A 26926-nucleotide genomic window follows, 5' to 3' on the forward strand; every position below is an offset into this window, starting at 1 on the left:
ATTCTTTGGTTAAAAATTATACAAATATATTAAAGATGTATGAGTGGTAGGTCCTCTGTGACAGGTCCCATCAAATATAATCTAATGATAAGCTCTAGGGTTGTGTCAGGATGGTGTAGAAAACTAGTTTTGTATAGTGTTAGAAGCTACTGGTAATCACCAAGCGCGTTGTAAGAACTAATCTCTTCTCTAGTCATTGTTACTGAAGTTAAAAAACTGAACTTCCTCGACAAAAGGCAGCATATGTCTTCGCTGATTCCTGAATGTACATGCAGGAGTGTACACCTCAGCTCTCGTTGCATTAACACACGATTGTTAGTGAATATATCTACTCTGTAGAACTTGTATAATATGCATTTCTTATGACACATTCACAATGCATGAATAACAGGTACCGGAGCCTATGATACAACCATGTTATCTGAACTTTCACCTGCCTTTGTATCAGTCATGCAAAACAAAATAAATATCTATTCAATATATGTATCAAAATAATTACCACTACAGTCATACACACCCACCATGTACATATTGAAATATACACCAACGCCAAACTGCACGACAAATCACAGTTTGAACAATATCAAAGGGTACACACCGAAAATGACAACAGAAAGGGAAAGGGGGCAAATAAAAATTCATAGCTGGGTCGAATGGGTGGCACACAGCAGCACTGAACTCAGTGTAGGCACAATCTGCTCATTACATCATCAGCAACAGCCCCGAAGGAGGAAAACTACAGCTACAGAAACATAGGTGACCTATACAAGCACACAAATCAACAGGTCAACGAGTAGACAGTACATTTTGACACTGCATAGAGGGAAAAAAAAAAAAAAAAAAAAAAACGCAGTCCAGGCCAGCACCCAGCTGGGCCATAGTGAACATCACCAAGATCTGAGCCTAGCTATCGGCATCCACACATGCCTCTGCATTCGTGTTCAGTTAATGTACACGGTTGTTAAATAGACATTAAGACTATCCTCCTTTCTCCTTGGTGAATCAGTTGGCCTGGACTGGTTTTGGACCCACTGCAACGCCATTACAATCGAGAATGTACTGCAGACAACCTTGAGGTGGGCGTCCGGCACCATTCTTGGTTGGTTCACCTACAGTCTCGCCCTTCTGGCCAGCACTCTAAAAAGGAAAAACGTATTTGATTAGTACAGCAAAATCCTTTTTTTTGCCCCCCATTTTCTCCCCAATTGTATCCGGCCAATTACCCCACTCTTCCAAGCCATCCCGGTCGCTGCTCCACCCCCTCTACCGATCCGGGGAGGGCTGCATACTACCACATGCCTCCCCTGATACATTTGGAGTCGCCAGCCACTTCTTTTCACCTGACAGTGAGGAGTTTCGCCAGGGGGGACGTGGCATGTGGGAGGATCACGCTATTCCTCCCCAGTTCCTCCTCCCCCCCAACAGGCGCCCTGACCAACCAGAGGAGACACTAGTGCAGCCACCAGGACACATACCCACATCCGGCTTCCCACCCACAGACACGGCCAATTGTGTCTGTAGGGACGCCCGACCAAGTCGGAGGTAACACGGGGATTCGAACCAGCGATCCCCGTGTTGGTAGGCAATGGAATAGACCATCACACCAGCCGGATGCCCCTACCGCAACATAATTGTTGATCGTCTTAAGTGCATAAGTATAGACTAATGCAAAGCATAGGTTACATTTCATAGCATCCTTTGAGGTAATATTGGGGATATCCAAAGCCATTTTTCCAGAAGCAGTGTGTATCACAGATATTTTTTACCTGGGCAAGTGTGTGTGTTGTGCCTTATAATGTTGTTGTACCTGAGATGGTTGTATGGTGGTAGGTCTCTGGGGCACGTTAGCTGCCTTCTCTGCTGCCTCGTTCATTTTTGTAAGCACCATGTCACCGATGAGCTGCCTGTCCTCAGCCTGATGTTCCCCTACCAAGGGCATGGAAGAGCCGACCACCTAAGTCACAAAATGGTGGCGTTAGTAGAGGAAGAGTTTGAGTGGCTCCAAAATTACAATTTCCAATGTTCCCATCTAGGTCAAATGATGGGCTACAATAGTTTGCTTGGTGAAACAGACTATATTCGTACTTATAGCGAAGTACTTTAACTGTCATGTTCTTTGGATGTACTGTTCACTGGTCATATTGTCTCAGGCAATTTTTGGTTTTTATAGCAATACAATAAAATCGTAAAATGTATTCTAAAAATACCCAATATATCTCATCTACATCTTAATCATTAATGATATTACCAATATTTATGGTTAGTAGTTGATAGTAATTGTTTTTATTTAAACATTTTGAGTCAAACAGGAAGCAAGGGTTAAGTAATATGGCATCATGAATCACAATTCAAGTTTAAAATTTTGTAATTCTAATGCTCAAGTATAGTATGTAAACCTTCTTCTTCTTCCTTCGGCTTATTCCCTGTTTCTCAGGGGTCACTACAGCGGATTTTATGGTTTCCATCGGTACCCTGTGAGGGCACTGCACCAAAGGTGGCAGTTGGTAACCCGGGCCTCGACCGATCCAGTATGATCTTGTCAATCCGTATACTGATTTGGCAAAATTTTATATCGGATGCCCTTCCTGACACAATCACTAACCCTATGGATGGGGACACAGGTAAAGCGCTGGATGCCCTACCAGTACTCCTGGACTTGCACCCATGCCTGTCACCAATATATACAGCAGCTGATGAGTGCGCAACGCACGAAACAAGCTTGTACTGCTATGTATTGAAAGTTTTTTTTCTTTTTTCCTACATCTATACTGATATGTTTATAGACTTGACTCACTGGATTATTTGCGCCTTATTTGTTGAGCACTTTCCCTACCACTGAGTGTTTCTTTTAACAAAGTTTTATATACGTACACTACCGTTCAAAAGTTTGGGATCACCCAAACAATTGTGTTTTCCATGAAAAGTCACACTTATTCACCACCATATGTTGTGAAATGAATAGAAAATAGAGTCAAGACATTGACAAGGTTAGAAATAATGATTTGTATTTGAAATAAGATTTTTTTTACATCAAACTTTGCTTTCGTCAAAGAATCCTCCATTTGCAGCAATTACAGCATTGCAGACCTTTGGCATTCTAGCTGTTAATTTGTTGAGGTAATCTGGAGAAATTGCACCCCACGCTTCCAGAAGCAGCTCCCACAAGTTGGATTGGTTGGATGGGCACTTCTTTGAGCAGATTGAGTTTCTGGAGCATCACATTTGTGGGGTCAATTAAACGCTCAAAATGGCCAGAAAAAGAGAACTTTCATCTGAAACTCGACAGTCTATTCTTGTTCTTAGAAATGAAGGCTATTCCATGCGAGAAATTGCTAAGAAATTGAAGATTTCCTACACCGGTGTGTACTACTCCCTTCAGAGGACAGCACAAACAGGCTCTAACAGGTACTATTTAATGAAGATGCCAGTTGGGGACCTGTGAGGCGTCTGTTTCTCAAACTAGAGACTCTAATGTACTTATCTTCTTGCTCAGTTGTGCAACGCGGCCTCCCACTTCTTTTTCTACTCTGGTTAGAGCCTGTTTGTGCTGTCCTCTGAAGGGAGTAGTACACACCGGTGTAGGAAATCTTCAATTTCTTAGCAATTTCTCGCATGGAATAGCCTTCATTTCTAAGAACAAGAATAGACTGTCGAGTTTCAGATGAAAGTTCTCTTTTTCTGGCCATTTTGAGCGTTTAATTGACCCCACAAATGTGATGCTCCAGAAACTCAATCTGCTCAAAGAAGTGCCCATCCAACCAATCCAACTTGTGGGAGCTGCTTCTGGAAGCGTGGGGTGCAATTTCTCCAGATTACCTCAACAAATTAACAGCTAGAATGCCAAAGGTCTGCAATGCTGTAATTGCTGCAAATGGAGGATTCTTTGACGAAAGCAAAGTTTGATGTAAAAAAAATCTTATTTCAAATACAAATCATTATTTCTAACCTTGTCAATGTCTTGACTCTATTTTCTATTCATTTCACAACATATGGTGGTGAATAAGTGTGACTTTTCATGGAAAACACAAAATTGTTTGGGTGATCCCAAACTTTTGAACGGTAGTGTATATATATATAGTATATCCCCACTCCTCATTAGTTGAGCACTTACAACATCATTGATAGTTTCGTAAAAAAACACTATATACATATATATATATATAATAGCTCAATGGCAGAACAAGCTTGTTTCATGCTCAGTGAAAAATTGTAAAATGTATTCTAAAAATACCCAATATATCTCATCTTCATCTTAATCATTAATAGTATTAATGATTAAGATGAATGACTGCATTGATCATGAAACAAGCTCGTTATGCCATTTAACAACTTTGAGCTATACAAAATATATCTTTGCTCCTGAATTGTTGAGCTCTTTTCTCTACATCAAAGGTTTTCTGTGGACATATATATATATATATATGTGTGTGTGTGTGTGTGTGTGTGTGTGTGTGTGTGTATTGACAGTCATTTGTGACAGATTTGGGCAAACGTGAACATATATCTACATAGCAGAGGAGAGAGACAATGTGTTGATAGTCACAAGAACCAAGAGGACAAGAGAAGATCTGTCTGAAACCCCCCGGGAAGAAACTTCCTGTGTTCTTGAAAAGTCACAGAGTCACATAATCACTGACATATTTTCTCATGAACCAGGGGACAGAAGAATTTCTCTCATGGTAACTGAGGCACAATGGATTGAAGAGGAGAATTCCATCAAAAATACGATCAGCCACTTTGTTAGGCCCTCTGCCGAGCAGGACCACAAGGGTACTAATCACAGTATGAAACGAAGAAAAGCAAGTTTAAATCAACAGAGTATCCTCTGACAAATTGCTTCGCAACAGTGAATACTCTCAACGCTGCATCCTTCTCATTATGACTAAAGAGCTGGCTCTACCTGAACTCGTCTGTCCTGGGCTGCAGATTTAGACAACCTATCTACAAGCAAAATAAGATGGAGATTTTTTTTTGGAACATATATATTGCACTCAACTGAAGTTGGGAATAGCAAGGATGAATTAGACGACTGCACACTGATTTAACAGTTATTAACTTTCAATTCTTTTTCCACATGGCAATGGGCGCCTTCACTTAATACTTATCTGTAGGGGTGAAAAACTAATTTGAAGCCATTTTGGGTCAGTCAAGATTAAACTCAAGATAATCGTATTACCACAATTTGGCAAGAGTTCTACAGAGATACCGTGGTAGAGGCGTTTGCTGCAAGAAAGAAATCTATTCGAGCTCAAGACTTGACAAAAAGAGCGCTTGTACAATTTAATTGTAAATATATGGAAAGAAGTATTTTTAATTATATTCACATATCAGGCTCCTAAAATGAATTCCTTTGACTCCATTTTTTCTCAATTTGGAAACATGAGCTCCTAAGAAAAAAGGCCGCCTTTAAGCCTGGTACAGTAACTTTTATGTTACTTCAAACGAACTCTTAAGAGAGGCAAACCTCTTCCTCACTGACTGAGTGAGCAAATGAAAACGCTTTTTAGGTGCGTTTCATAAAAGCTTCTCAAATCGGCAGAGTGAAAACACGATACTAACCCTGTAATGTTGTGCAAAATCTCGGTTTAGCTGTGAATAGCAACACTTAATTAAACACTATCGTTTGCAGGGCCCACCTGAAGACATGCTGATGAGTGGCGCATATGCATTACAGTGGGAGGATGGCATGTGACAGGAGACACACATATCAACTGTCAACGCACACAGGGATGCTTCTGACTCAACTCACAGGACATTACTGGAAATGTACAGGAGTATTTGGGCAGGTGCCGGGAAGGAGAAGGGAAATGGTGTGATTGACGAGCTCTAAACCAAATGTAAATGAAATGAAACTGAACAACACATTAAGCGTCCACTTATTTCTTGCTGCACAGGTGCTTGGAGTGCCGTGGGAGATCTGAGCTCTTCCTTAAACGTTTGTGTGACATACTGCCCTCATCTTCTGGCTCCGTGGCTAAGCAGCTACTGCGGCCACAGCACTGGTTGCCAGGGTTGTACTGGAGGTGCTGGAGACAGCGGAAGACAACAATGGCGGTGTTGGAGGATGTGGAGGGAGCAGGGCACTGGGTCTGGTCACGCCTCCTACATTTGCAGAGCTGCTGTCCATCAGTTGGCGAAGCTCGTGTTCCAGCTCAGCGAGGCATGTGTTCTGGTCGCCGATGACCTGTGCCTGCTCCAGCAGCTTCTGCTCCTTGTCCTGCAGCTGCTTCTGCTGCTCCAGCTGCTTGATGCACACCTCCTGCATCTCCCGCCGCAGGGTGGTCATGGATGGCCCGTTGACCTTCACCTGCTGCTGGATCTTGGTCATCTTGGAGTGTGATGGCATATTCTTGGCCAAAAGCGACATGGTGGTCAGAGAGGTAGATGGACCTGCCACTGGAGCAGAGCTGATGAGACATCCAGACAGGTCTGTCCCAGGTAGCCTTTTCTTCAGGATAGGGACAATCTTCTCATCAATGTACTCCATAGCCATGGAGAAGATCTCCTAGAGCTCCTGTAGAACCTTATGAGCTTGCTGCGGTGCATGTGTGGAGTTCACATACTGCAGCACACGGTAAATCTCATCAATCACCTTTCCAGGAATGAAGCAACAGAGATTGGAGTCTATGTATTTCATGAAGGTTATGTTGAGCAGGGAGAGGCATGTCTCCACAGCAGCCAGGATGTCAGCATGATGAGCTAGTGCAGGGGTCGGGAACCTTTTTGACTGGGAGAGCCATAAAAGCCAAATATTTCTAAATATATTTCATTGAGAGCCATATAGTATTTTTAACGTATAATAAATTAAATATGTCTTACTTTTAATGCGACTTCTGGTGCTGCATGGTTTTGCTGATGGCCTTGTAGTCTGGTTCATACGTGGTGAGGTTGAGCTTCATGCAGGCGTTGAGGCTTCCATCAGTTAAACGTGAGCGTAGGTTGGTCTTAATGTTCCTCATATGCGAGAAAGACTGTTCACATGCATATGTAGAGCCAAACATGGTCAATACGGCAATACTCACACGCTGCATTGTGTGGTATGTCACAGGAAGCTCGTTCCAAGTTTTAAGAATCAGCTGGTCTTCAGGTTGAAGATTTTTAATTTCTGTCCACTTGTGTTCCCTCGCCAGCTCTGCTCGCTGTCGCGCAAGACTTTCCAACTCTCCATTAAGTGACTTGAACTTACTCATCCACATGTCTGATGCCTTCAGGTCAGCAACTTCCAGCTCAAAGTCTCCGATAGAGACCCCGGGGATGCATGTCAGGTCGATTTTGTCCACTGCACACTCATGTGGATGAGTGATGAACTTGAAAAGACCAGTGCGCGCACGAAATTCTCCAAAACGTGCTTTGAATGACTGCAGGAGATTGAACGTAAAGCCAGCTAGCTGCTGGAGATCCAGATGTTGAGTGGAGTCACTTGCTAAGCATGCATCTCTAAATTGTTGCAGTCTTTCAAAGTGCAGAAGACGACCTGTTTCAATGTCCCTGAGAAAGACTTCCAGCTTGCTTTCAAATGCAAACACTGCTTGTTGAAGGGATGAGATTGTATTTCCAATACCTTGCATTTTCACATTGAGCTGGTTCAGATGGCCAGTTATGTCCACGAGATAGTGAAACTGCAGGAGCCAGTCAGTGTTGTCTAGCTCAGGATGCTTGACGCCTTTCATTTCAAGAAAAGTCCGGATTTCACTCAGGCAAGCTGCAAAACGGCTGAGCACCTTCCCCCTTGACAACCAACGCACGTTGCTGTGTAAAAGCAGACCGGGATAATGATTCCCAACTTCTTCTAACAGAGCTTTAAACTGGCGATCATTTAAAGCTCGGGCAACAATAAAGTTGACCACTCGAATGACCAGAGACATCACCTCGCCAAGCTCCTGGCCACACGTCTGAGCGCAAAGCGCCTCCTGGTGCAGGATGCAATGAAAACTTAGGATGGCTCTCTTTTCATGTTCACGGAGAAGCGCTACAAATCCTTTGTTCTTCCCCAACATATAGGGTGCACCATCAGTACAGACAGAAATAAGTTTATCCATCGGTAGTTTTTTTTCTTTAGCAAACTCCATGAAAGACATGAATAAATCCTCTCCTCTTGTTGTCCCTTTCATTGGCAAAACAGCCAAGCTTTCCTCACGCAGTGTGTCACCTGCAGCATACCTGGCAATGATACTGCACTGAGATAGATGGTTAACGTCTGTTGGCTCATCTAACGCGAGAGAAAAGTATGTCCCGGCGTTTATGTCCTTAATTTGTGTTTCCTCGACTTGATTTGCCATCATGATGCTACGATCGTGCACAGTTCTTGCTGACAGGGGCATGTCTTTTATTCGTTTGATTATCTTGTCTTTATTTGGGAAGTCATCAAACAGTTCATTGGCCACATCAAGCATGAATGTTTTGGCATACTCGCCATCTGTGAATGACTTTCCATTCCTTACTATTGCCAAAGCCCCCGCAAAGCTAGCGGAATTCCCGTCACCTTGCTTGGTCCACACACGTAGTTGCTGCTGACTCGTCTGCACTCTCCGCTGTAGCTCCTCGCATGCCCTTTTCCTGCCGTCCCCCGCTGGATATTTCGATGCAAATGAAGCATGGTGCGTATCGAAGTGCCGCTTTATATTTGACCGTTTCATCGATGCAATTTTATCATTGCATATTAGACATACCGCAGATCCTGCTCTCTCCACAAATGCAAATTCCTCTGTCCACGCAGCCTGGAATGCACGGTAATCATCGTCTTTTTTTCTTTTCGCCATCTTTTCCGTTACAAGGGTTGAAGCGGATAAACTAGTTGGCTATCTGATAAAATTGATTTCTTCACCTTTACAATGACCCGGACATGCTCGCGAGCCATTGGTTCCCGACCCGACCCACGGGTGACCCGTGACCCGTGAAATTTATCTTCAAAACTAATTTCTGTTTACTTTAAAATGACACAGTATTATTAAGAAATATCACAAGTATTTTAAAATCAGTTCCAAACTGATTTTTTTGAAAAAAAAATAATTTTCAACTCAAAATTGTCTGGGAGCCATATGCCGTCACCGGAAGAGACATATATGGCTCGCGAGCCATAGGTTCCCGACCGCCGAGCTAGTGAGTGGTTCCTTCTCTCTGACTCTCGCCTGGGCAACTGTGCTTTCACTGTCTCTGGCACAGAATGTGGTAGCGCTCTATTCTTAGGAAAGCTTGGTTCAAGATGCGCTGACATATGTCCATCTGTTTGCACACTGAGCGGAGCAAGCAGATTTCATCGTAAGATAAAAAAATGAGAATTGTCTCTATCTCTGTCTAAAAAATTGAGAATTGTCTCTACGGGGAGACCCTACAGGGGGTTGTTCTGGTGTGGCTGATCTGGAGGTGGCGTGGACAATCTCGGTGACCCAGCATTGGAGTTGAGAGACCCAACACCCCCATCGATTCTTTCCATGATGGTCGCCATCTTGGATTTTAATAAATAATGTGTAAATGATAATAATAATAATAGTATTAAATAATGATTGTCAATAAAGTCATTTTTTTCCTGGTAATTTACGAGTTCACCATGAAATAAGCTGGAACTTAACTACTATTCTATCATAAAAGATATGTCAGGTTTCTCGAGACAAAATATATATATATATATAAAAAAAAAGCAAAGTATATTTTGTTATTGGCAGTGTAGGTGTGATGTCATCTGTGTAGATTGGTGACCCATCATTTGGAGTTGTGAAGTCAGATGATTGTGTTGAAATCAGATCAAACTTGTGACAGCAGATGGGAAAAAAATCCTGTTATCTCCTTGGATTCTGGGATATGAAAGCAAGATTTTAAGTACACAGTCATGTTTTCCCTAAATGTTTTAAAAAAAAAACTAGCCAATGTGGAGCAGTCCTTTGTCACTCATGCACATATTTCTCTCTTGCCTTGTGAGGATAGCTGGTGAAGCCAGACTGCATCTGGGGGAAAACAGCATTTCCCCCCAAAAAACAGCATTTTGTTTTGTTTTGTGAAAGGCCCTGTGATGGCCTGGCAGCCTGTCCAGGGTGTCTCCCCTCCTGCCATCTAATGACTGCTGGGATAGGCTCCAGCATCCTCACGACCCTGAGAGCAGGGTAAGCGGTTTGGATAATGATGGTGATGATGATGATATATATATATATACACTACCGTTCAAAAGTTTGGGATCACCCAAACAATTTTGTGTTTTCCATGAAAAGTCACACTTATTCACCACCATATGTTGTGAAATGAATAGAAAATAGAGTCAAGACATTGACAAGGTTAGAAATAATGATTTGTATTTGAAATAAGATTTTTTTTACATCAAACTTTGCTTTCGTCAAAGAATCCTCCATTTGCAGCAATTACAGCATTGCAGACCTTTGGCATTCTAGCTATTAATTTGTTGAGGTAATCTGGAGAAATTGCACCCCACGCTTCCAGAAGCAGCTCCCACAAGTTGGATTGGTTGGATGGGCACTTCTTTGAGCAGATTGAGTTTCTGGAGCATCACATTTGTGGGGTCAATTAAACGCTCAAAATGGCCAGAAAAAGAGAACTTTCATCTGAAACTCGACAGTCTATTCTTGTTCTTAGAAATGAAGGCTATTCCATGCGAGAAATTGCTAAGAAATTGAAGATTTCCTACACCGGTGTGTACTACTCCCTTCAGAGGACAGCACAAACAGGCTCTAACCAGAGTAGAAAAAGAAGTGGGAGGCCGCGTTGCACAACTGAGCAAGAAGATAAGTACATTAGAGTCTCTAGTTTGAGAAACAGACGCCTCACAGGTCCCCAACTGGCATCTTCATTAAATAGTACCTGTTAGAGCCTGTTTGTGCTGTCCTCTGAAGGGAGTAGTACACACCGGTGTAGGAAATCTTCAATTTCTTAGCAATTTCTCGCATGGAATAGCCTTCATTTCTAAGAACAAGAATAGACTGTCGAGTTTCAGATGAAAGTTCTTTTTCTGGCCATTTTGAGCGTTTAATTGACCCCACAAATGTGATGCTCCAGAAACTCAATCTGCTCAAAGAAGTGCCCATCCAACCAATCCAACTTGTGGGAGCTGCTTCTGGAAGCGTGGGGTGCAATTTCTCCAGATTACCTCAACAAATTAACAGCTAGAATGCCAAAGGTCTGCAATGCTGTAATTGCTGCAAATGGAGGATTCTTTGACGAAAGCAAAGTTTGATGTAAAAAAAATCTTATTTCAAATACAAATCATTATTTCTAACCTTGTCAATGTCTTGACTCTATTTTCTATTCATTTCACAACATATGGTTGTGAATAAGTGTGACTTTTCATGGAAAACACAAAATTGTTTGGGTGATCCCAAACTTTTGAACGGTAGTGTATGTGTGTGTGTGTGTGTGTGTGTGTGTGTGTGTGTGTGTGTGTGTGTGTGTGTGTGTGTGTGTGTGTATGTTATGTAAACCCGATGGATTACATTTCTAAATGATCTAACCTCTGTGATGTAGTCTTTGCCGTCTTTCCCGTGGATAGCCTTGACTGCACAGATGTCCAGACCTCCAAAGATCTCTGAGCAGGTGTCAACCCACAGCTTGTACCTAAACATAGCCATCATTAGAGAATATGTAGCCACTGCAAGAAGACTGGATTTCTAGACCTACAATACAGGACTTGACTGGCCACCAGTGCAAGCCTATTTACACTAGTGTGGCTAGTCGTGGTTTCCACCAAATACTCCTGCTCAGATAACAGTTGTTTGAATTTCCACAGAATGTGCAACTATGCACACAACCCAAACTAGTTCTTCACATTTCCATTGAATGATACGCATGTACAAGTCAGTAATTCGACGCTGTGTTTCTTGTTTTTGCATTGGGATGTCAGAATAACATTTTCATTTATGTGCTGCAGTGTGAAATTCCCTTTCAGGACTTACCTGTCAGTCATGGCCACCTGTTCAAGCATGGCTGAACCGGTGTTGGTCTTCCAGTTCCCAGATATGGATGTTCTCCTTATGAATTCAAAACATACAAATAGCAGCAAGATATGACCATCAAATTTAGACCAGCTCCAGGTTTTCTCGTTCACTCACAAAATCAAGCAACAACAGCTGATTGGTACATACATGTAGGCTTTATAATCGTTGCCAATCTTCTGGATCCTGATGTCATACTTGGAGTCGATGAGCGGTTCTGTGGTGGTGTAAGTCTGGGTGAGAGCCACGACACTGGCTATGTCCTGGAACTTACTGTGGTTGTCCACCTTGACCTGCACAAAGCGGAGACCGATAGCAGAAAAATATCAGGAAGCCGCAAAGGGACACATGGATTCAGAAGCTTTTTGATAACTGCTAGCATCTCCTCCTGGTCACTCCTGGTCCCTCCAACAGCCCTCATCCCTTAAATAACAGGAATTACAACCGGTTATCCATTCCATCAGTTACGTACCTTTCCGATTCCAGAGTGGGCATGTCCAATCTTTACAACTACGGGGAATGATGGCATGGTAACCTAGGATGAAGAAACAATCATTAAATCCTACATTTGTTATTTAGTGGTATAAGGACTGCATTTATATAGTGCTTTTCTAGTCTACCGACTACTCAAAGTGCTTTACAGTGTATGCCTCACATTCACCCATTCACAAACACATTCACACACTGATGGAGGAGGCTGACGTGCAAGGCGCCAACCTGCTCATCAAGAGCAGTTAGGGGTTCAGTGTCTTGCTCAAGGAGCTGAACCAGAGATCTTCCGATTACTACACGACCCGCTCAACCTCCTGAGCCATGCTGCCCCTCAATATTCTTACCTATGGTTGTGTTTTACAGTTGCCCCAGCAACTGCAAGTGCATTGTTATGCGTCAAAAACAGATTTTCTAACATTACAGACCGCGCTGAAAGAGGGTTCAGAACAAGCCTGGGCGATGCCATGGCTCTCACCATCTCCTTGTAGTTGGGGTAAAAGGTCTGTTCGATCAGAGGGAACTTCTCAGGGCCCAGCTTTCTGTAGGTGTTGATCAGCTGGGCAAACTGGACACAAAGGAGCTTATGATTCACATGTGTTTCATGAGCCATTTCGTGAAGACCAATACAACTGCTTAGCATCACATACTATACAGTATTCAACATGGATGTTAGTAGTGTCATAGCTTCTTTGCACCGGCTTCCTGAAAGGTTTAGAAATTATCTTAAAATTGCATTGATAACTTTTATTTTTTTTGGATTCCCCCCCTCCTTTTTCTCCCCAATTGTATCCGGCCAATTACCCCACTCTCTGACAGTCCCGGTCGCTGCTCCATCCCCTCTGCCAATCCGGGGAGGGCTGCAGACTACCACATGCCTCCTCCGATACATGTGGAGTCACCAGCCGCTCCTTTTCACCTGACAGTGAGGAGTTTCGCCAGGGGGACGTAGCATGTGGGAGGATCACGCTGTTCCCCCCAGTTCCCCCTCCTCCCTGAACAGGTGCCCCAACCGATCAGAGGAGGCGCTAGTGCAGCAACTAGGACACATACCCACATCCGGCTTCCCATCCACAGACGAGGCCAATTGTGTCTGTAGGGACACCCGACCAAGCCGGAGGTAACGCAGGGATTCGAACCGCCGATCCCCGTGTTGGTAGGCAATGGAATAGACCACCACGCTACCTAGACCCCCCACAGTGCATATTTCTGACCAAAAGAAAACTAAGCCTTCACTTTTAGAGACCCTGGGATTTGAAATGCCCATGCCAAGGGTATCAGGCAAGCAAACTGTATCTTAAAAGAAAAAAATCTTAAAAACTCATTTTTATAGTTTTACAATTACACTATGGTTTTCTGATTGCTTTTGCAAAGTGAATTGTAACAGTGCTGATAAAACACGTGACATGAATATTATCATTATTATAATTAGTAGCCAATATGGTGATAAGATGGCTTTTTTTTCCATTCCACAATCCATTTTTAACCATCCAAACCAAAAATGGGTGAGCTTTTTAGAAAACAGATGTTTACTAAATCTTTGCTGTCTCATTGGCTCCACTCTTTCAGAGATGTCTCCATGTTTCGACATTTCCAGTGGAAACCCACAGAGCCGGCCGGCTGCGGGATGCCTTACCGCCCAGGGCTTGTCACACAGGTTATAGATGGACTCCAGCGAGTTGATGCTGGGGACTCCTCCGTACTGCAGGCCGATGATGAGGTTACGAAAATCTTCATTTTGTGTCATACTGAAGGCATGTTGGCGTATGAGGACAAAGTCTGGTTTAAAAGACCTGGGAAAGACAAAAGGAACCGAGATGGGACAGCTGTGAGAAGATAAAGACGGACGAAAAGGAAACGTGCATGTATTTTACCAACCACAAAGCAGACGGAGCTGCCAGTTTCAACGATTCTGGGGAACCGCTCGTATGTCTTAGTGAAGCTGCAGTGATGTGAAATGGCCGTATCACTAATTTCTCTCTCTTCTTCTTTGCTTTTGTGTGTGTGTGTGTGTGTGTGTGTGTGTGTGTGTGTGTGTGTGTGTGTGTGTGTGTGTGTGTGTGTGTGTGTGTGTGTGTGTGTGTGTGTGTGTGTGTGTGTGTCTCACCTGACAACCTTGGTACCATTCCTCAGAACCTGCATGTCTACATTACAGGTCCCGTTGGCGTGAGCCACAACGTTAATCTCATTGAATTCTGCCTGAGGGTATAGATGTAAAGATAGCGTATTAACACGTGCACACAGATACACACCGATACAGACACAGGATATTATATAATGTATAAATATTATATAAATACTATATCCATCCATCCATTATTCAAATAATTAATAAATTTAAAATTAAAAATTAGAATTGAAAAATAGAAAAATAAATATATAAATATATACATATAAACAGTGATATATATTTGAATCCCGAGATAAATTGAATATCACTGATTCACTGATATAGAGAAACTTACCTGCTCCACTCTGATGTCATAATCACCGTGTACTTTCTTTCCCTTGAATAATTTTGCCCTAGATAATGCAACAACAACACACACACACACACACACACACACACACACACACACACACACACACACACACAAACACACAGACTTAGACATTGAAATTCCCTACTGACTCCGATTAAGCGTCTCTGCAGCTCTCCCTGTGAATCATTTTCCAACAACGTATGGATTATAAGTCAGTGTTGAATACTGACTTACACATTTTATCGACTTTTACGGGCAACAATCTGAAATTTATGGCGCAAACAGACTCAGATTTCCTATTATTTTGATGACAGACCCTCTATGTGAACCCACAATGACACAGCCTGTCTCGGTTGACTGTCAGGAACCGTGGGGTGTCTGTGGGGGCGTTATAAAGATACTGAGGCAGATTCAGTTCAACTGCTGCTTTTTGAAAACCATCATTCACTGACATCTGTAGAGATGCCGCCCCGTAGCTTCTGTGTGAATAATACACTGGCAGCGCCACCTGCTGCGATATAAGCAAAAGGGAAGTTGCATCCCAAAGCAATCATTACCATTTTCATAGAATTGCTACACCTGTAGTTTTTGGTGTAATTTAACATACAGCGGTCAAGATCGGCTAAATGCAACCGAGGCTCATGCACCAGTTCTCCGGCTCAGAGTAAAAATGTTAACGGCGGGCCCCTGAGCAGCCTGTTTAAATGGATTGAAGAAGCATCGAACCATATCTGTATAATAACGTCCCACAGATATCCAGACAGCAGAATACTGAAAGCACACAATGGCTGCAGCTGTTGAACAACAGCATGGATAAAATGAACTTTGGCTCTTCCCTATGCCCGAGTGCCAGGAGTGCATGGCAGCCAGAAGCATTAGCAATGGAGAGTAATGAGCTGAGCCAAGCGAAACCCAGTAACGGTAACAGCGAGCCACTAATAGCACGAGACTCTTGCCATTATTTCAACCAACCATGGAGTTACCGTCACTTCAAGATATTGGAACCGGTAGACACCATCAAACCCTACATGATCCTTCTTCAATATACACCGATCAGCCAAAACATTAAAACCACTGACAGGTGACGTGAATAACAGTGATTACCTGGTTACAACCCACAGAAGAGCTACCGTAGCTCAAATGGATGAAAAAGTTAATGCTGGCTATGATAGACAGGTCTCAGGACACACAGTGCAGCACAGCTTGCTGCGTATGGGGCTGTGTAGCCGCAGACCGGTCAGAGTGCCCATGATGACCCCTGTCCACCACCGAAAGCACCTACAATGGGCACCTGAGCGTCAGAACTGGACCATGAAGCAGTGGAGGAAGGTGGCCTGGTCTGATGAATCACGTTTTCTTCTACATCATTTGGATGGCAAGGTGCATGTGCATCTTTTATCTGGGAAGAGGTGGCACCAGGATGCACTATGGGAAGAAGGCCAGCCGGCGGAGGCAGTGTGATGCTCTGGGCAATGTTCTGCTGGGAAACCTTGGGTCCTGGCATTCATGTGGATGTTACTTTGACATGTACCACCTACCATGCACCCTGCCACACTGTAAAAATTGTTCAGGAATGGTTTCAGGAACATGACGAAGAGTTCAAGGTGGTGCCTCGGCCTCCGAATTCCCTGAGATTTCAATCCGATCGAGCATCTGTCGGATATGCTGGAGAAACAAGTCCGATCCATGGAGGTCCCACCTCGCAACTTACAGCACATAAAGAATCAGCTGCTAGCATGTTGGTGCCAGGTACCAGAGGACGCCCTCAGAGGTCTTGAGGAGTCCTTGCCTCGATGGGTCAGAGCTGTTTTGGCGGCACAAGGGGGACCTGCACAATATTAGGCAGGTGGGTTTAATGTTTTGGCTGGTCAGTGTATGCCATATATCGTTTTCAAATCACTCTGGGGTTTTCACGATAGCCCTTATGATATAATGCTCACCATGACCCTAAATTAAGTCACCAACTACGACGGCGAGTCATCTGGTGAAGTACATCAGTGCTGAAATGATGCGAAGCGGCCACTATAAAATATTTGCCCCCTAAAGCCTCCTGAAAATTATCCATATTTCAAAACAGCAATGTTGATATACGTTGCCCGCAAGTTTGGGGGTTTGTCATATTCAACAGGCCTGTATTATCCTGCGGATGAATTTGCACCGCACACCCGCCTGGTCCGTGAGCAGCTGAATGATTCATTTCCAGTCTAATTTGAGCGTGGGGGATTTATTTGACTGAGGAGAAAAACAAGAGATGGAATATGAATCATGACTTGAGCATCCTGGCAATGAGAAGGCTGTACTTTGCATTGTGATGGATACGCCCTCGACATAGATACAGACAGTGTTTCCAAAACATTACTCATGCAAATAAACACAGTGACAAGGCATAAAACGGAAACCAGGCCGAGGTCGCTGCTGGAGAATTGTATCATTATTGTGGAAGTCTCTCAGGCTCGCTTCCCTTTTCACTTCGTGGGGACTTTCTGAGTTTCATCTTTGAAATGGAAAGCGGCTGTGTGGTGGGGGCGTTGGGTTATGGATTTGGTCCGTGCGTCTTGCCCCATTCATGAGGCTCTGCAGGGGCCATCACGAGAAACGAACCGCCCGGCAGCGCTTTAAGCATGCTCTCTCATCCTGTGTTTGGATATCGATAAAACTGCCCTGGTCTGGGCGTCCGGGTGGCATGGTGGTCTGTTCCGTTGCCTACCAACACGGGGATCGCTGGTTCGAATCCCTGTGTTACCTCCGGCTTGGTTGGGCGTCCCTACAGACACAATTAATTGGCCGTGTCTGCGGGTGGGGAGGCGGGATGTGGGTATGTGTCCTGGTTGCTGCACTAGCGCCTCCTCTGGTAGGTCGGGGCGCCTGTGTGGGGGGGGAGGGGGACCTGGGGGGAATAGTGTGATCCTCCCACGCGCTATGTCCCCCTGGCGAAACTCCTCACTGTCAGGTGAAAAGAAGTGGTTGGCGACTCCACATGTATTGGAGGAGGTATGTGGTAGTCTGCAGCCCTCCCCAGATCGGCAGAGGGGGTGGAGCAGCGACCAAGATGGCTCAGAAGAGTGGGGTAATTGGCCAGATACAATTGGGGAGAAAAAAAAGGGGGGGGGACTGCCGGCTCCAAACTGATCCACCTATATTTGGCTATGTAAACAACCTAAAATATACTCCATGGAAAGTTGGTTATCTTTGAAAGTATTCCTATTTCCTATTTCTATTTTGTGAATCGAAATTCAAAGAGTAGTCAAGATGGTGATGCAAGCTTAAAAATGAGCATTAAACTGAGTTTGGCAAATAATCAAGACAAATAACACGTTTTTCATTCATTATTGTGACTGCAAGACGTCGTTTTTCATTCATTATTGTGATCGCAAGATGTCTCAAATTTATGGGTGGCACTTCAGCCATAATGATTCACGCAGTCCTGCAAAAGGATCGAGTGGAGGGCAGCGGAGGAGAGAAAGAGGAGAACCTTGCAGCTAATGTGGACTCTGATCACTCCTCCTTTCTCGGCATCGGCCGGGGATATGCGCATATGAATTAAAGATGTGATGAAAAGCGGATCACAAGGCCACAGCCTCTGTTGCTCTTTTGCGACACACACACAACAAACACACCCGACGGCGGATTTCAAGGACAATGTGAAATGGCTTGGCGATGACACTGACGTGAGCACGCTGGTGAACATGGAGATACTGCAAGTTGCGGTCGGTTGCACTGGATGACTTTGTGGACGGCGTGGCGAGCTGCAGCTGGAGCTGTGCACCGTGTGAATATTAATGTCTCATCGGCCGGCCGGCTTTAATATTCATCCCTTCATGTGAGCCATGTTGAAGGAAATAAACCCGTAGTAATAAGGGGGGGGGGAATTCCCCTTAAACTTACTGACAGATTTTCCTTCTAATTTCCCCATCGTTGCAGGGTTTGTAATGTATTTTTAGTTAACGTGAACGCTCCTCTGTGTACCAGCTGTTGCTGAACTAAAGGCATCTCTGCCCGCCTGCTTTAAGTCAAGCTATGGTGAGGAGATGGGGGAAAGTGAGACAGTACCATCTGCTCTCCCTGTTTTAAGACAGTTTGTTACACCGTACTCCCGGTACCCCTCTGAGTGACTGACAGCTTCATTTATCACATAAGCAGGCCAGAGTGAATGAAGGACTGTACTGGGAGAGTGTTTATCTGTACCTGTTGGGGACTTGAAGACTGTGTTGCAATGCATGCTGCAGGTTCCCCGTTGCAAGGATAGGGCATACAAATGAGGATGCACAATACTGAAATGTTTGCCAATCTCCGATCATTTCCACGGTTATATGGGCCAGTACCGACACCGACATTTTTGGTCTCACGGTAAAACCACCGGGTGTCTTTATTTCCAGCAGTGCAGTTTACCTTTTATTATGCTATCAATGTGATGCTTGGTGCAGATGATCACTGAAGAGCACTGCTTTATCAGTACCTGTCCTCATTCATTACTAAGCACTACACCGTTTCCACATGTTTGCATTCACTGAAGGAGGTGAGCACCAATTACTTCAGCTGAAATGGAGAGGACATGTGGCATTTATGCTGGCACAACATTTTCTTTTTTTTTTGGACCCCCCCCCCATTTTACTCCCCAGTTACACCCATCCAATTACTCCACTTTTCCGAGCCATCCCGGTCACTGCTCCACCACCTCTGCTGATCCAGGGAGGTCTGCAGACTACCACATGCATCCTCTGATACATGTGGAGTCACCAGCCACTTCTTTTCACCTGACAGTGAGGAGTTTCGCCAGGGGGACGTAGCGCGTGGGAGGATCACGCTATTCCCCCCAGTTCCCCCTGACCCCCAAACAGGCGCCCTGACCGACCAGAGGAGGTGCTAGTGCAGCGACCAGGACACATACCCACATCCGGCTTCCGACCCACAGACACAGCCTGTTGTGTCTGTAGGGATGCTCAACCAAGCTGGAGGTAACACGGGGATTCGAACCGGCGATCCCCGTGTTGGTAGGCAACGGAATAGACCGGTATGCTACCCGGACGCCCCGCTCCTTGGAACCTTGACTGTCAGACTGCTGCCTCAAGTGAAAACAATTTTTTTTGTGCATATGTTTGAGCAATTATTGGCTGTACCGATAAGCTGACTAACATGCACACCCCCATTTACAAAGCAGCCTACAAATAGCCCATATCCGTGAAGCTCTATATACGTGTTACTCAGTAAAAGACAAGCCAGTTATAACCATTTAAACTGCAACAAAGACCTCTAATAACCAGTACGGCCAGCTTAAGACAAGTGCTCAACCAGTGGTTCACAGTGTTGTTTTCTATGCTCCTCATAACCACTGGAGGAAAGTGCTGGGCGATATGGAAAATATCATTATCATGATAATTGCACGGGATTTCACACTATATCGATGTATATCTGCTTGCTCGTGCAAAAATACCACATTTAAGAATCTAACTGAAGTTCATCACACTATTTGGTAATGTATAGTATCAAGTCAAAACTAGTTTTTCAAATAAAACACCCCCAAATATATCAAACCTCATTTTGTGAGAGTTTTTAGTCAATAGATTCTCATTATCATTAATTTAGACAGCAGAATGATGTGTAATGACACGGCAAGATCTGAGTTTCATCCTCTTGTAATACCAATGAAAGATGATAGAAGATGACGTAGGATTATTCCCCAGCTCTACAGGAGAACAAAAACTTAATTGCAAATCACTTCTGCAAACAAGGAGAGGTGGGTGGGAGACGAAGAGCCCTTATGATAAATAAACTCTTAGCAGAACACGAGGATGAAGGACGAGAGGATTGTCTGGCTGTGCGTGAATGCTGTCCCAGTTCTGTGTGGTTCTAGACTACGACCCAGACAATATTGACTCCTGATTTATATCTGGGAAAATCAAAAGACACTAACTGAGCCGACCTCAGGCATTATAGATGCATTTGAGGTTCAAGGTATTGACAAACTCAAAATAGTATTACTTTCAATGCAATGAAAAGCTACGGAAGCGGTTTAGTTTGAGGGTAGACAGCGAGTCCATCTTCGATATCTTGAGGTCAGGCTCGTGGCCAGGACGAGCTGATCCATCTGGTCCATACTGGGAGCAACAGAGGAGGTCAAGCCACGCTTTCATCTGCCTGAATGAATGAGAATTACACTTCTACAGAAGCAACAAGCCGTGTCTGCATGGCCGAGAAACGACAGCGACCATTTCCATCTAAAAACTGACAGTGAAATATTTTACTTGTCCTCGTTGCCCTCGGGGGCGCTTCCTATTAATTGCTCTCTTATTAGATTATCTTATAATATCCTTGCCGGCTAATGTGTGGAGGACAGGGCACAGTCTCTGTTGCAGTTGCTCGTCATTGCTCACCACGGCTTGGTTCTGCATTAATTCTCCAGTCAGTCAGATAGTTTTAGTTGGGGTCTGTTGTTGATGATGCTTTTTTTGTTTTGTGCTCATTAGCAAGTGTTAATCAGCACACAAAAACCCAGACAGCGAAGCGGCACAGGAGGTTCGATCTCCCACTACAGTCGTGTTAAGCTGTAGAGACACTGTAAGCAACGCTGCTCGGTTCGTTGCAGTCATTCTTGTATTTTTGATTCAAGGGCCCTTGTTGCTTTGGCTGTAGTCAGAGAGCGATGAGACCAGCACTGATGGCTCAGCCTTCAGCCATTTGCAATTTGTCCTCAGGCCTCTCGACTGAATCCACTTGAAGTGGGTCTAGAAGTCACTGGGGTTCATTAGACTGGCTTTAATCTGTGGCAAAGCATTCAAATGGCTGCTATATCAAGACAAATAGCCAACACCGTGTTAAGCTGTAGCCAGAAATGTCTTGTTTTTTTATTTCATTTATTTTCTGTACTTCTATATGTGCTGTGAGAGGCACACTGTTAGACACGGTTAGGGTTCACTGTTGCTTATATCTACTAGCGAACAGGCCCGTGAGTAAAGCTAGCGACGGATAAAACCAAACAGACGAGTTAAACTGCCCACTGTTTCATTCTGGGGCGGCACGGTGGCGCAGTGGTTAGCGCTCTCGCCTCACAGCAAGAAGGTCCTGGGTTCGGACCCCGGGGTAGTCCAACCTTGGGGGTCATCCCGGGTCATCCTCTGTGTAGAGTTTGCATGTTCTCCCCGTGTCTGCGTGGGTTTCCTCCGGCTGCTCCGGTTTTCTCCCACAGTCCAAAGACATGCAGGTCAGGTGAATCGGTCATACTAAATCATCCCTAGGTGTGAATGTGTCGGCCCTGTGATGGATTGGCGGCCTGTCCAGGGTGTCTCCCCACCTGCCACCCAATGACTGCTGGGATAGGCTCCAGCATCCCCGCGACCCGAATTCAGATAAGCAGCTTGGATAATGGATGGATGGATCCTTCGTTCTGAATGAGTCTCAGACAAATGACCGAATGGTGAGTGAAAAAGCTAAGCAGCGACTGGCTCGCTCATAGAGAGGCTGGCTTTACCCTGGGCCCACACACTCACTAACGGCAGCATGCTGGAGGGATGAAGAGAGGAAACAGCTGCAGACATTAGCGGTCTACGGTGGGTGTTATTCACATAGATATGATATTCATTATGTTGTGCGATAGAGATCACAGAGCATGAAATCGCTTAAGTCTTTTTTTTTTTTACCAATTTAAAACAAGAACTGGTTTTTTGATGAATAGAAGAAAAAAAAAGGACTGCCTCATTTGCGGAGACAAATTATTGAAGTGCGAAAAAGCTATTTTCCCCCGGCCCAGCCCACTTTAAATGAAGCACATGGCTTTGATGTAACGGTGGTAATGTACACTAGAAAGATCCTTTCCCCCCCTCCAGCGCCACTGGCTCTCTGCTGATGCTGAATGAGAAGCAGGACGACAGTGAGCGCGTGTCGTCAGACTTAGCATCCATCTCGTTGACATGCATCTAATCTCGTTGGCATTGATCCGGTTTTCCATTATCTAAATGGCCACCCTTGCTTACACAAACGGGAAAACGTGAACTGGACGCTGCTGAACCCCTTGAATCCCTGTTTCCTTTGCGGTGCTCGTTAGCGTGAATAGGCTTTTCTTCTGCAAGGACAGCAACAGTACAGCACAGTGTCTTAATGCATGATCAATAATCCGGGTAAGAAAATCAAAGAATGTTTAATCCCGTTGATTGACAGATACGTTTCATCACTCAACTAAGCGACATCTTCAGTCTAGACGGACTGCAGGTATCCCCACACCTTATAGACAACACGGTACAATACAGTTTCATAACGACTGAAACCAACGACCAGTTTCATTTGCAAATGATGGGTGTGACCACTAACTAGAGTTTCAATGGCCATGTGTACTATTCACAGAGGATTTGGGAATGTTTGCAATCACAGCATTGTAAGACAGTGGTCAAGGAAAGGGAGGAACGCTGGTTTGAACGGGGAGTCAAAGAGGCCATCTATGTTAGGAGGGAACGACCATCCTTGAACCGGGGGGGCTACGATTACATCTGTCGCCATCTTACATTGCTGTGATTGCAACTGTTCACCAATCCTCTGTGAACAGTACACATGGCCATCGAAACTCTAGTTGCTCACACCCATGTCTGCATATGAAACTGGTCGTTGGTTTTGGTCGTTATGAAACTGTATTGTACTGTGTTGTTTGTAAGGGTGGGGATACCTGCAGTCAGTTTAGACTGAAGATGGCACTTAGTTGAGGGATGAAATGCATCTGTCAGTACAATACAGTATGCCCATTTACCTAGTCGGCCTTTATTTAGACTGGCATAGAAAATGCATCATCCACATAGACAGGACGGTATCAAATTAACCTTGACGTGACACACGTGTGCACCACATGTCATGGTGCACAGATGGCTCCCTGAGGCCAAGACTCTTTGCCATCTGTGATGTGTGTCAAACTGTCTGATGAGAATCTGCAGTTTCCTTAGGCTGTACTTCAAATTAATCTCGGGGAAAAAAAATAAATTAGTCTTGAGAATTAGAATTGCTGATAAGATTAAGGTTTAATTGTAGACATCAGAACTAATATAGCGGCTAAAGATGAGAAACGAAGAAGAGAGCAGAAATCATTTTAATTCGGCGGAGTACCACCCTGGAATGTTAAAAGGAGAATACCGCTGAATTTAATTGTATTAACTCTGATTCACGAGGACATTTTCCACTCAAAGAAATAGTGTTTCAAACACAATTCTCCCATTTAAAGCAAGTAGCCCTGCCGTGTATTGGCATTACATCACACATTAGAGTCGAAACTCTAGTTTTTGTCTCGATGCATGCTCAGTCATCCAGGTAAGAAAATCAAAGATCTCTGATGTCTAGTTTTTGGCTCTTCACTAAAATTAATGCTGCTGTCTTAGGCTATGAGAACTGAATGTGTGAATTTTGAAAAATTGTTGGGGCATCTCTTCTAACATCCAGCTGCACAACTCTAGCCAGCATTACAGACAAATACACACTACAGTGGAAAATGTGCCGACTGTGTAAACTAAAGTTCATGACAGAGACGTACGACAGGAATGACACCGTTCCTTACAGGCGTAGCAGACCACGGCCATCGAGGAGAAACACATTTCGTCTATGTGTTTGCCCTCATTTACAACAACTTAATTCTTTCTCACACTTGCCTGTCAGACAAAGACAGTTGTGTTACGCTACCACTGGGAGAGGAAGCTCCCCTGTGACCTGACTCACTGTCAGAGCGGATAGCCTAAATGGCTATGCATATGTATATGTATGTATGTATGCCACAATCTGCCTCTCTCAGACACCTGAGAGATAAAGCCATAAGGACTGGCATTAACATAAACATGTGCAGGGCATTATTTCCTTTTTCTTCTTCATGTGTGTGGCTGCCTTTAGGTACCACGTGTGTGATTTGCTTATGGGGTCTGAAGGCATCATGTGCTGCAGCAGCCAGCGGTAATGGTTCTCTGCAAAGGTGCAGGGATTGTCATGTGACATACACACTACCAGTGAGCAGGGGGGGAATCCCGTTGCTGGTTGGATGGGATTGCAGTATTTAGGGTACTTCTAGTGAGAATGTATGCCTAGTTTCGAATAGCCACATTTTCCCCCCCACTCTGGCATTGTGTTCAGCCTTTAAAGATCAATTTTACAATTTCAGCGCTTCATTTCAAGAGTATAGCTCATTTTCTCAGAGACGCTATCATACATGCCAGATATGGTGGACACGAGAGATCCTACTAAAATAACTGCAGGTGAATAGAAATGTTAAAGCAATATCACCCACACGGCTAGAAAATGACCCGCCTACAAGGAATTAATTCAGCAAAATATCTGTTGCTGCAGACAGAGAGAAGAAGCAAGAAAATCCTCCATCTTAGAGTAGTATCATTACTACTGAAAATCAGTGGACCTTACGATCTCCTCCCCTTCTGAGAACTGCTTGCCTCTGTATTTTGTCATTACACTGACAAGCCTGACAAGCGCTGCCATCAAACCTGACAGCCAATGTGCTCATCAAACCTGCAGAGCTCTTGGTACAGATTTCACATTTGTCATCCGAGAGTTTCTTTCATCTCTTGCCAGCTAGAACATTCAGCCCAAGCGTTGGTGGGAAAAAATCAATTTAACGAGCTATGACAGGGCCAAGAAGATAAATTATTCAATCCTTGATGTAGGATCGTGTTAGAACAGCATGCAACCCTCACCATTCCTGCTGTGGTTCATCAATGACAAGGAGAATCTTAAACTTCTTGGGCGTCGTGACTTGGGTCTGCTCCACCAGCCCTGCTGAGGCAGCGGTCTGCTTCACCACATTGGTGATGGAGCTGAAGAACCCACCCCCAGTGGACTGAGCTGGCTGGGGATTCCTCTCCGGAGCAGGGGAGGTAGCAGGAGGCGTCGGCCCGGCTGTGGGTGACTTGGCCGGGGCGGTGGAGGCAGGTGGAGGAGGCTGTGCGGGGTCAGGTCTTTGAAGGTCTGTCATGTAGCCATTGGGCAGGTTGGAGATGAACGTGCTGTCAGAGAGACGTCGACGCAAATAATTCATGGTTGCAGCCGAGAGAGCCGAAGGAGAGCGTCGAGGATGCTGTCTGGGTACAGGATGTACAGGGTATCAACCCGATGTGGGGTTACTCTGCGGTAGGGTTCCCAGTTCCCGATGCACCCAGCTGATAATGGCTTGGCTGTCAATGCAAACTCCAAGCGAAATGTAATCCCTCCCAGTTCAGCAGTGCATCCTCAGAGCTCCCTCTGAAGTGGCGGTGACGCGACACTCGTGCTCAGCCAATCGCCTTCCCTCCTCTTCCCTGGATGAAAGCAGTAGATAGATGCTCATGCTCTCCCTTCCTCCACCGCTCTTCTCCTCCCTTCTCTCTCTCTCTCTCTCTCTCTCTCTCTCTCTCTCTCTCTCTCTCGCTGTCTCTCTCTCTCTCTCTCTCGCTGTCTCACTCGTTGGTGTGTCTGCCTCCTCTACCCCTCCCCCATTTATTATTGCCTCCTAGGCGTCACGTTTTTTTCAACCACTGCAAGTAAAAAAAAAAAATAGAGGGATTTCCAGTAACTGTACAGGGGGATTTTTTTTTCTTTCTTTCAAGAATCCATCTCAAACGCTTTGCTCCTTCTCTCCCTCTGTTGCTCGTGGTTTCCCTGCCCTCTGTTGTTGCCTGTGTCTATGTGACATTCAGCTATGAAAGCAGGGATCTAAAATGGCTGTTAGGACTGGTGGTGGTGGGCAATGCAGAGGGAGGGAGGGAGGGAGGGAGGGGGAAGAATCAGCCAGTCCCTTGAGATATGATTCTATGCATTTAACCCCTTCCCTCACAAATGATTCATCAAAATGCCCATAGTAAGCTCTTGAATATAGGCAGAGCAAAAGGTTTTGCAGTCAAGGTTTGATTTGCAGAGGGTTTTCCCACAAAACAAAAAAACAAAAACAAAACACTTAAAATTACCATTTTTGCAGACTTCATCACATAACTGCTGCACCTAGAAAAGTGACATTTCAATCCCATGACACAGAAATACTTTAAATAATACATGCAAACAGTTTCACCTTCATATAAT

General features: G+C 44.6%; 1 protein-coding gene and 1 pseudogene across 3 annotated transcripts; both read right to left on the reverse strand.

Moving 5' to 3' along the window:
- Nucleotides 1-1002: 1002 nt before the first annotated feature.
- Nucleotides 1003-25910, reverse strand: syn2a (synapsin IIa). Of its 3 annotated transcripts, none has more exons than XM_056274092.1 (11): nucleotides 25570-25910; nucleotides 14888-14945; nucleotides 14530-14621; nucleotides 14059-14215; nucleotides 12901-12990; nucleotides 12406-12468; nucleotides 12084-12226; nucleotides 11895-11969; nucleotides 11454-11556; nucleotides 1808-1954; nucleotides 1003-1122 (listed from the first exon to the last, which is right to left on the reverse strand). In XM_056274092.1, exons 1-11 carry the CDS (start codon nucleotides 25908-25910, stop codon nucleotides 1003-1005), a joined length of 1389 nt encoding a protein of 462 aa, XP_056130067.1. The 3 variants fall into 3 exon arrangements, with proteins under 3 accessions (XP_056130067.1, XP_056130065.1, XP_056130066.1); XM_056274090.1 differs by having other exon boundaries at nucleotides 1003-1137; XM_056274091.1 differs by having other exon boundaries at nucleotides 1003-1116; nucleotides 1790-1954.
- Nucleotides 5877-9445, reverse strand: LOC130107471 (F-box only protein 28-like; annotated as a pseudogene).
- Nucleotides 25911-26926: the final 1016 nt, after the last annotated feature.

This window comes from Lampris incognitus, chromosome 2 (assembly GCF_029633865.1).
Source record: "Lampris incognitus isolate fLamInc1 chromosome 2, fLamInc1.hap2, whole genome shotgun sequence".
NCBI lineage: Eukaryota > Metazoa > Chordata > Actinopteri > Lampriformes > Lampridae > Lampris > Lampris incognitus.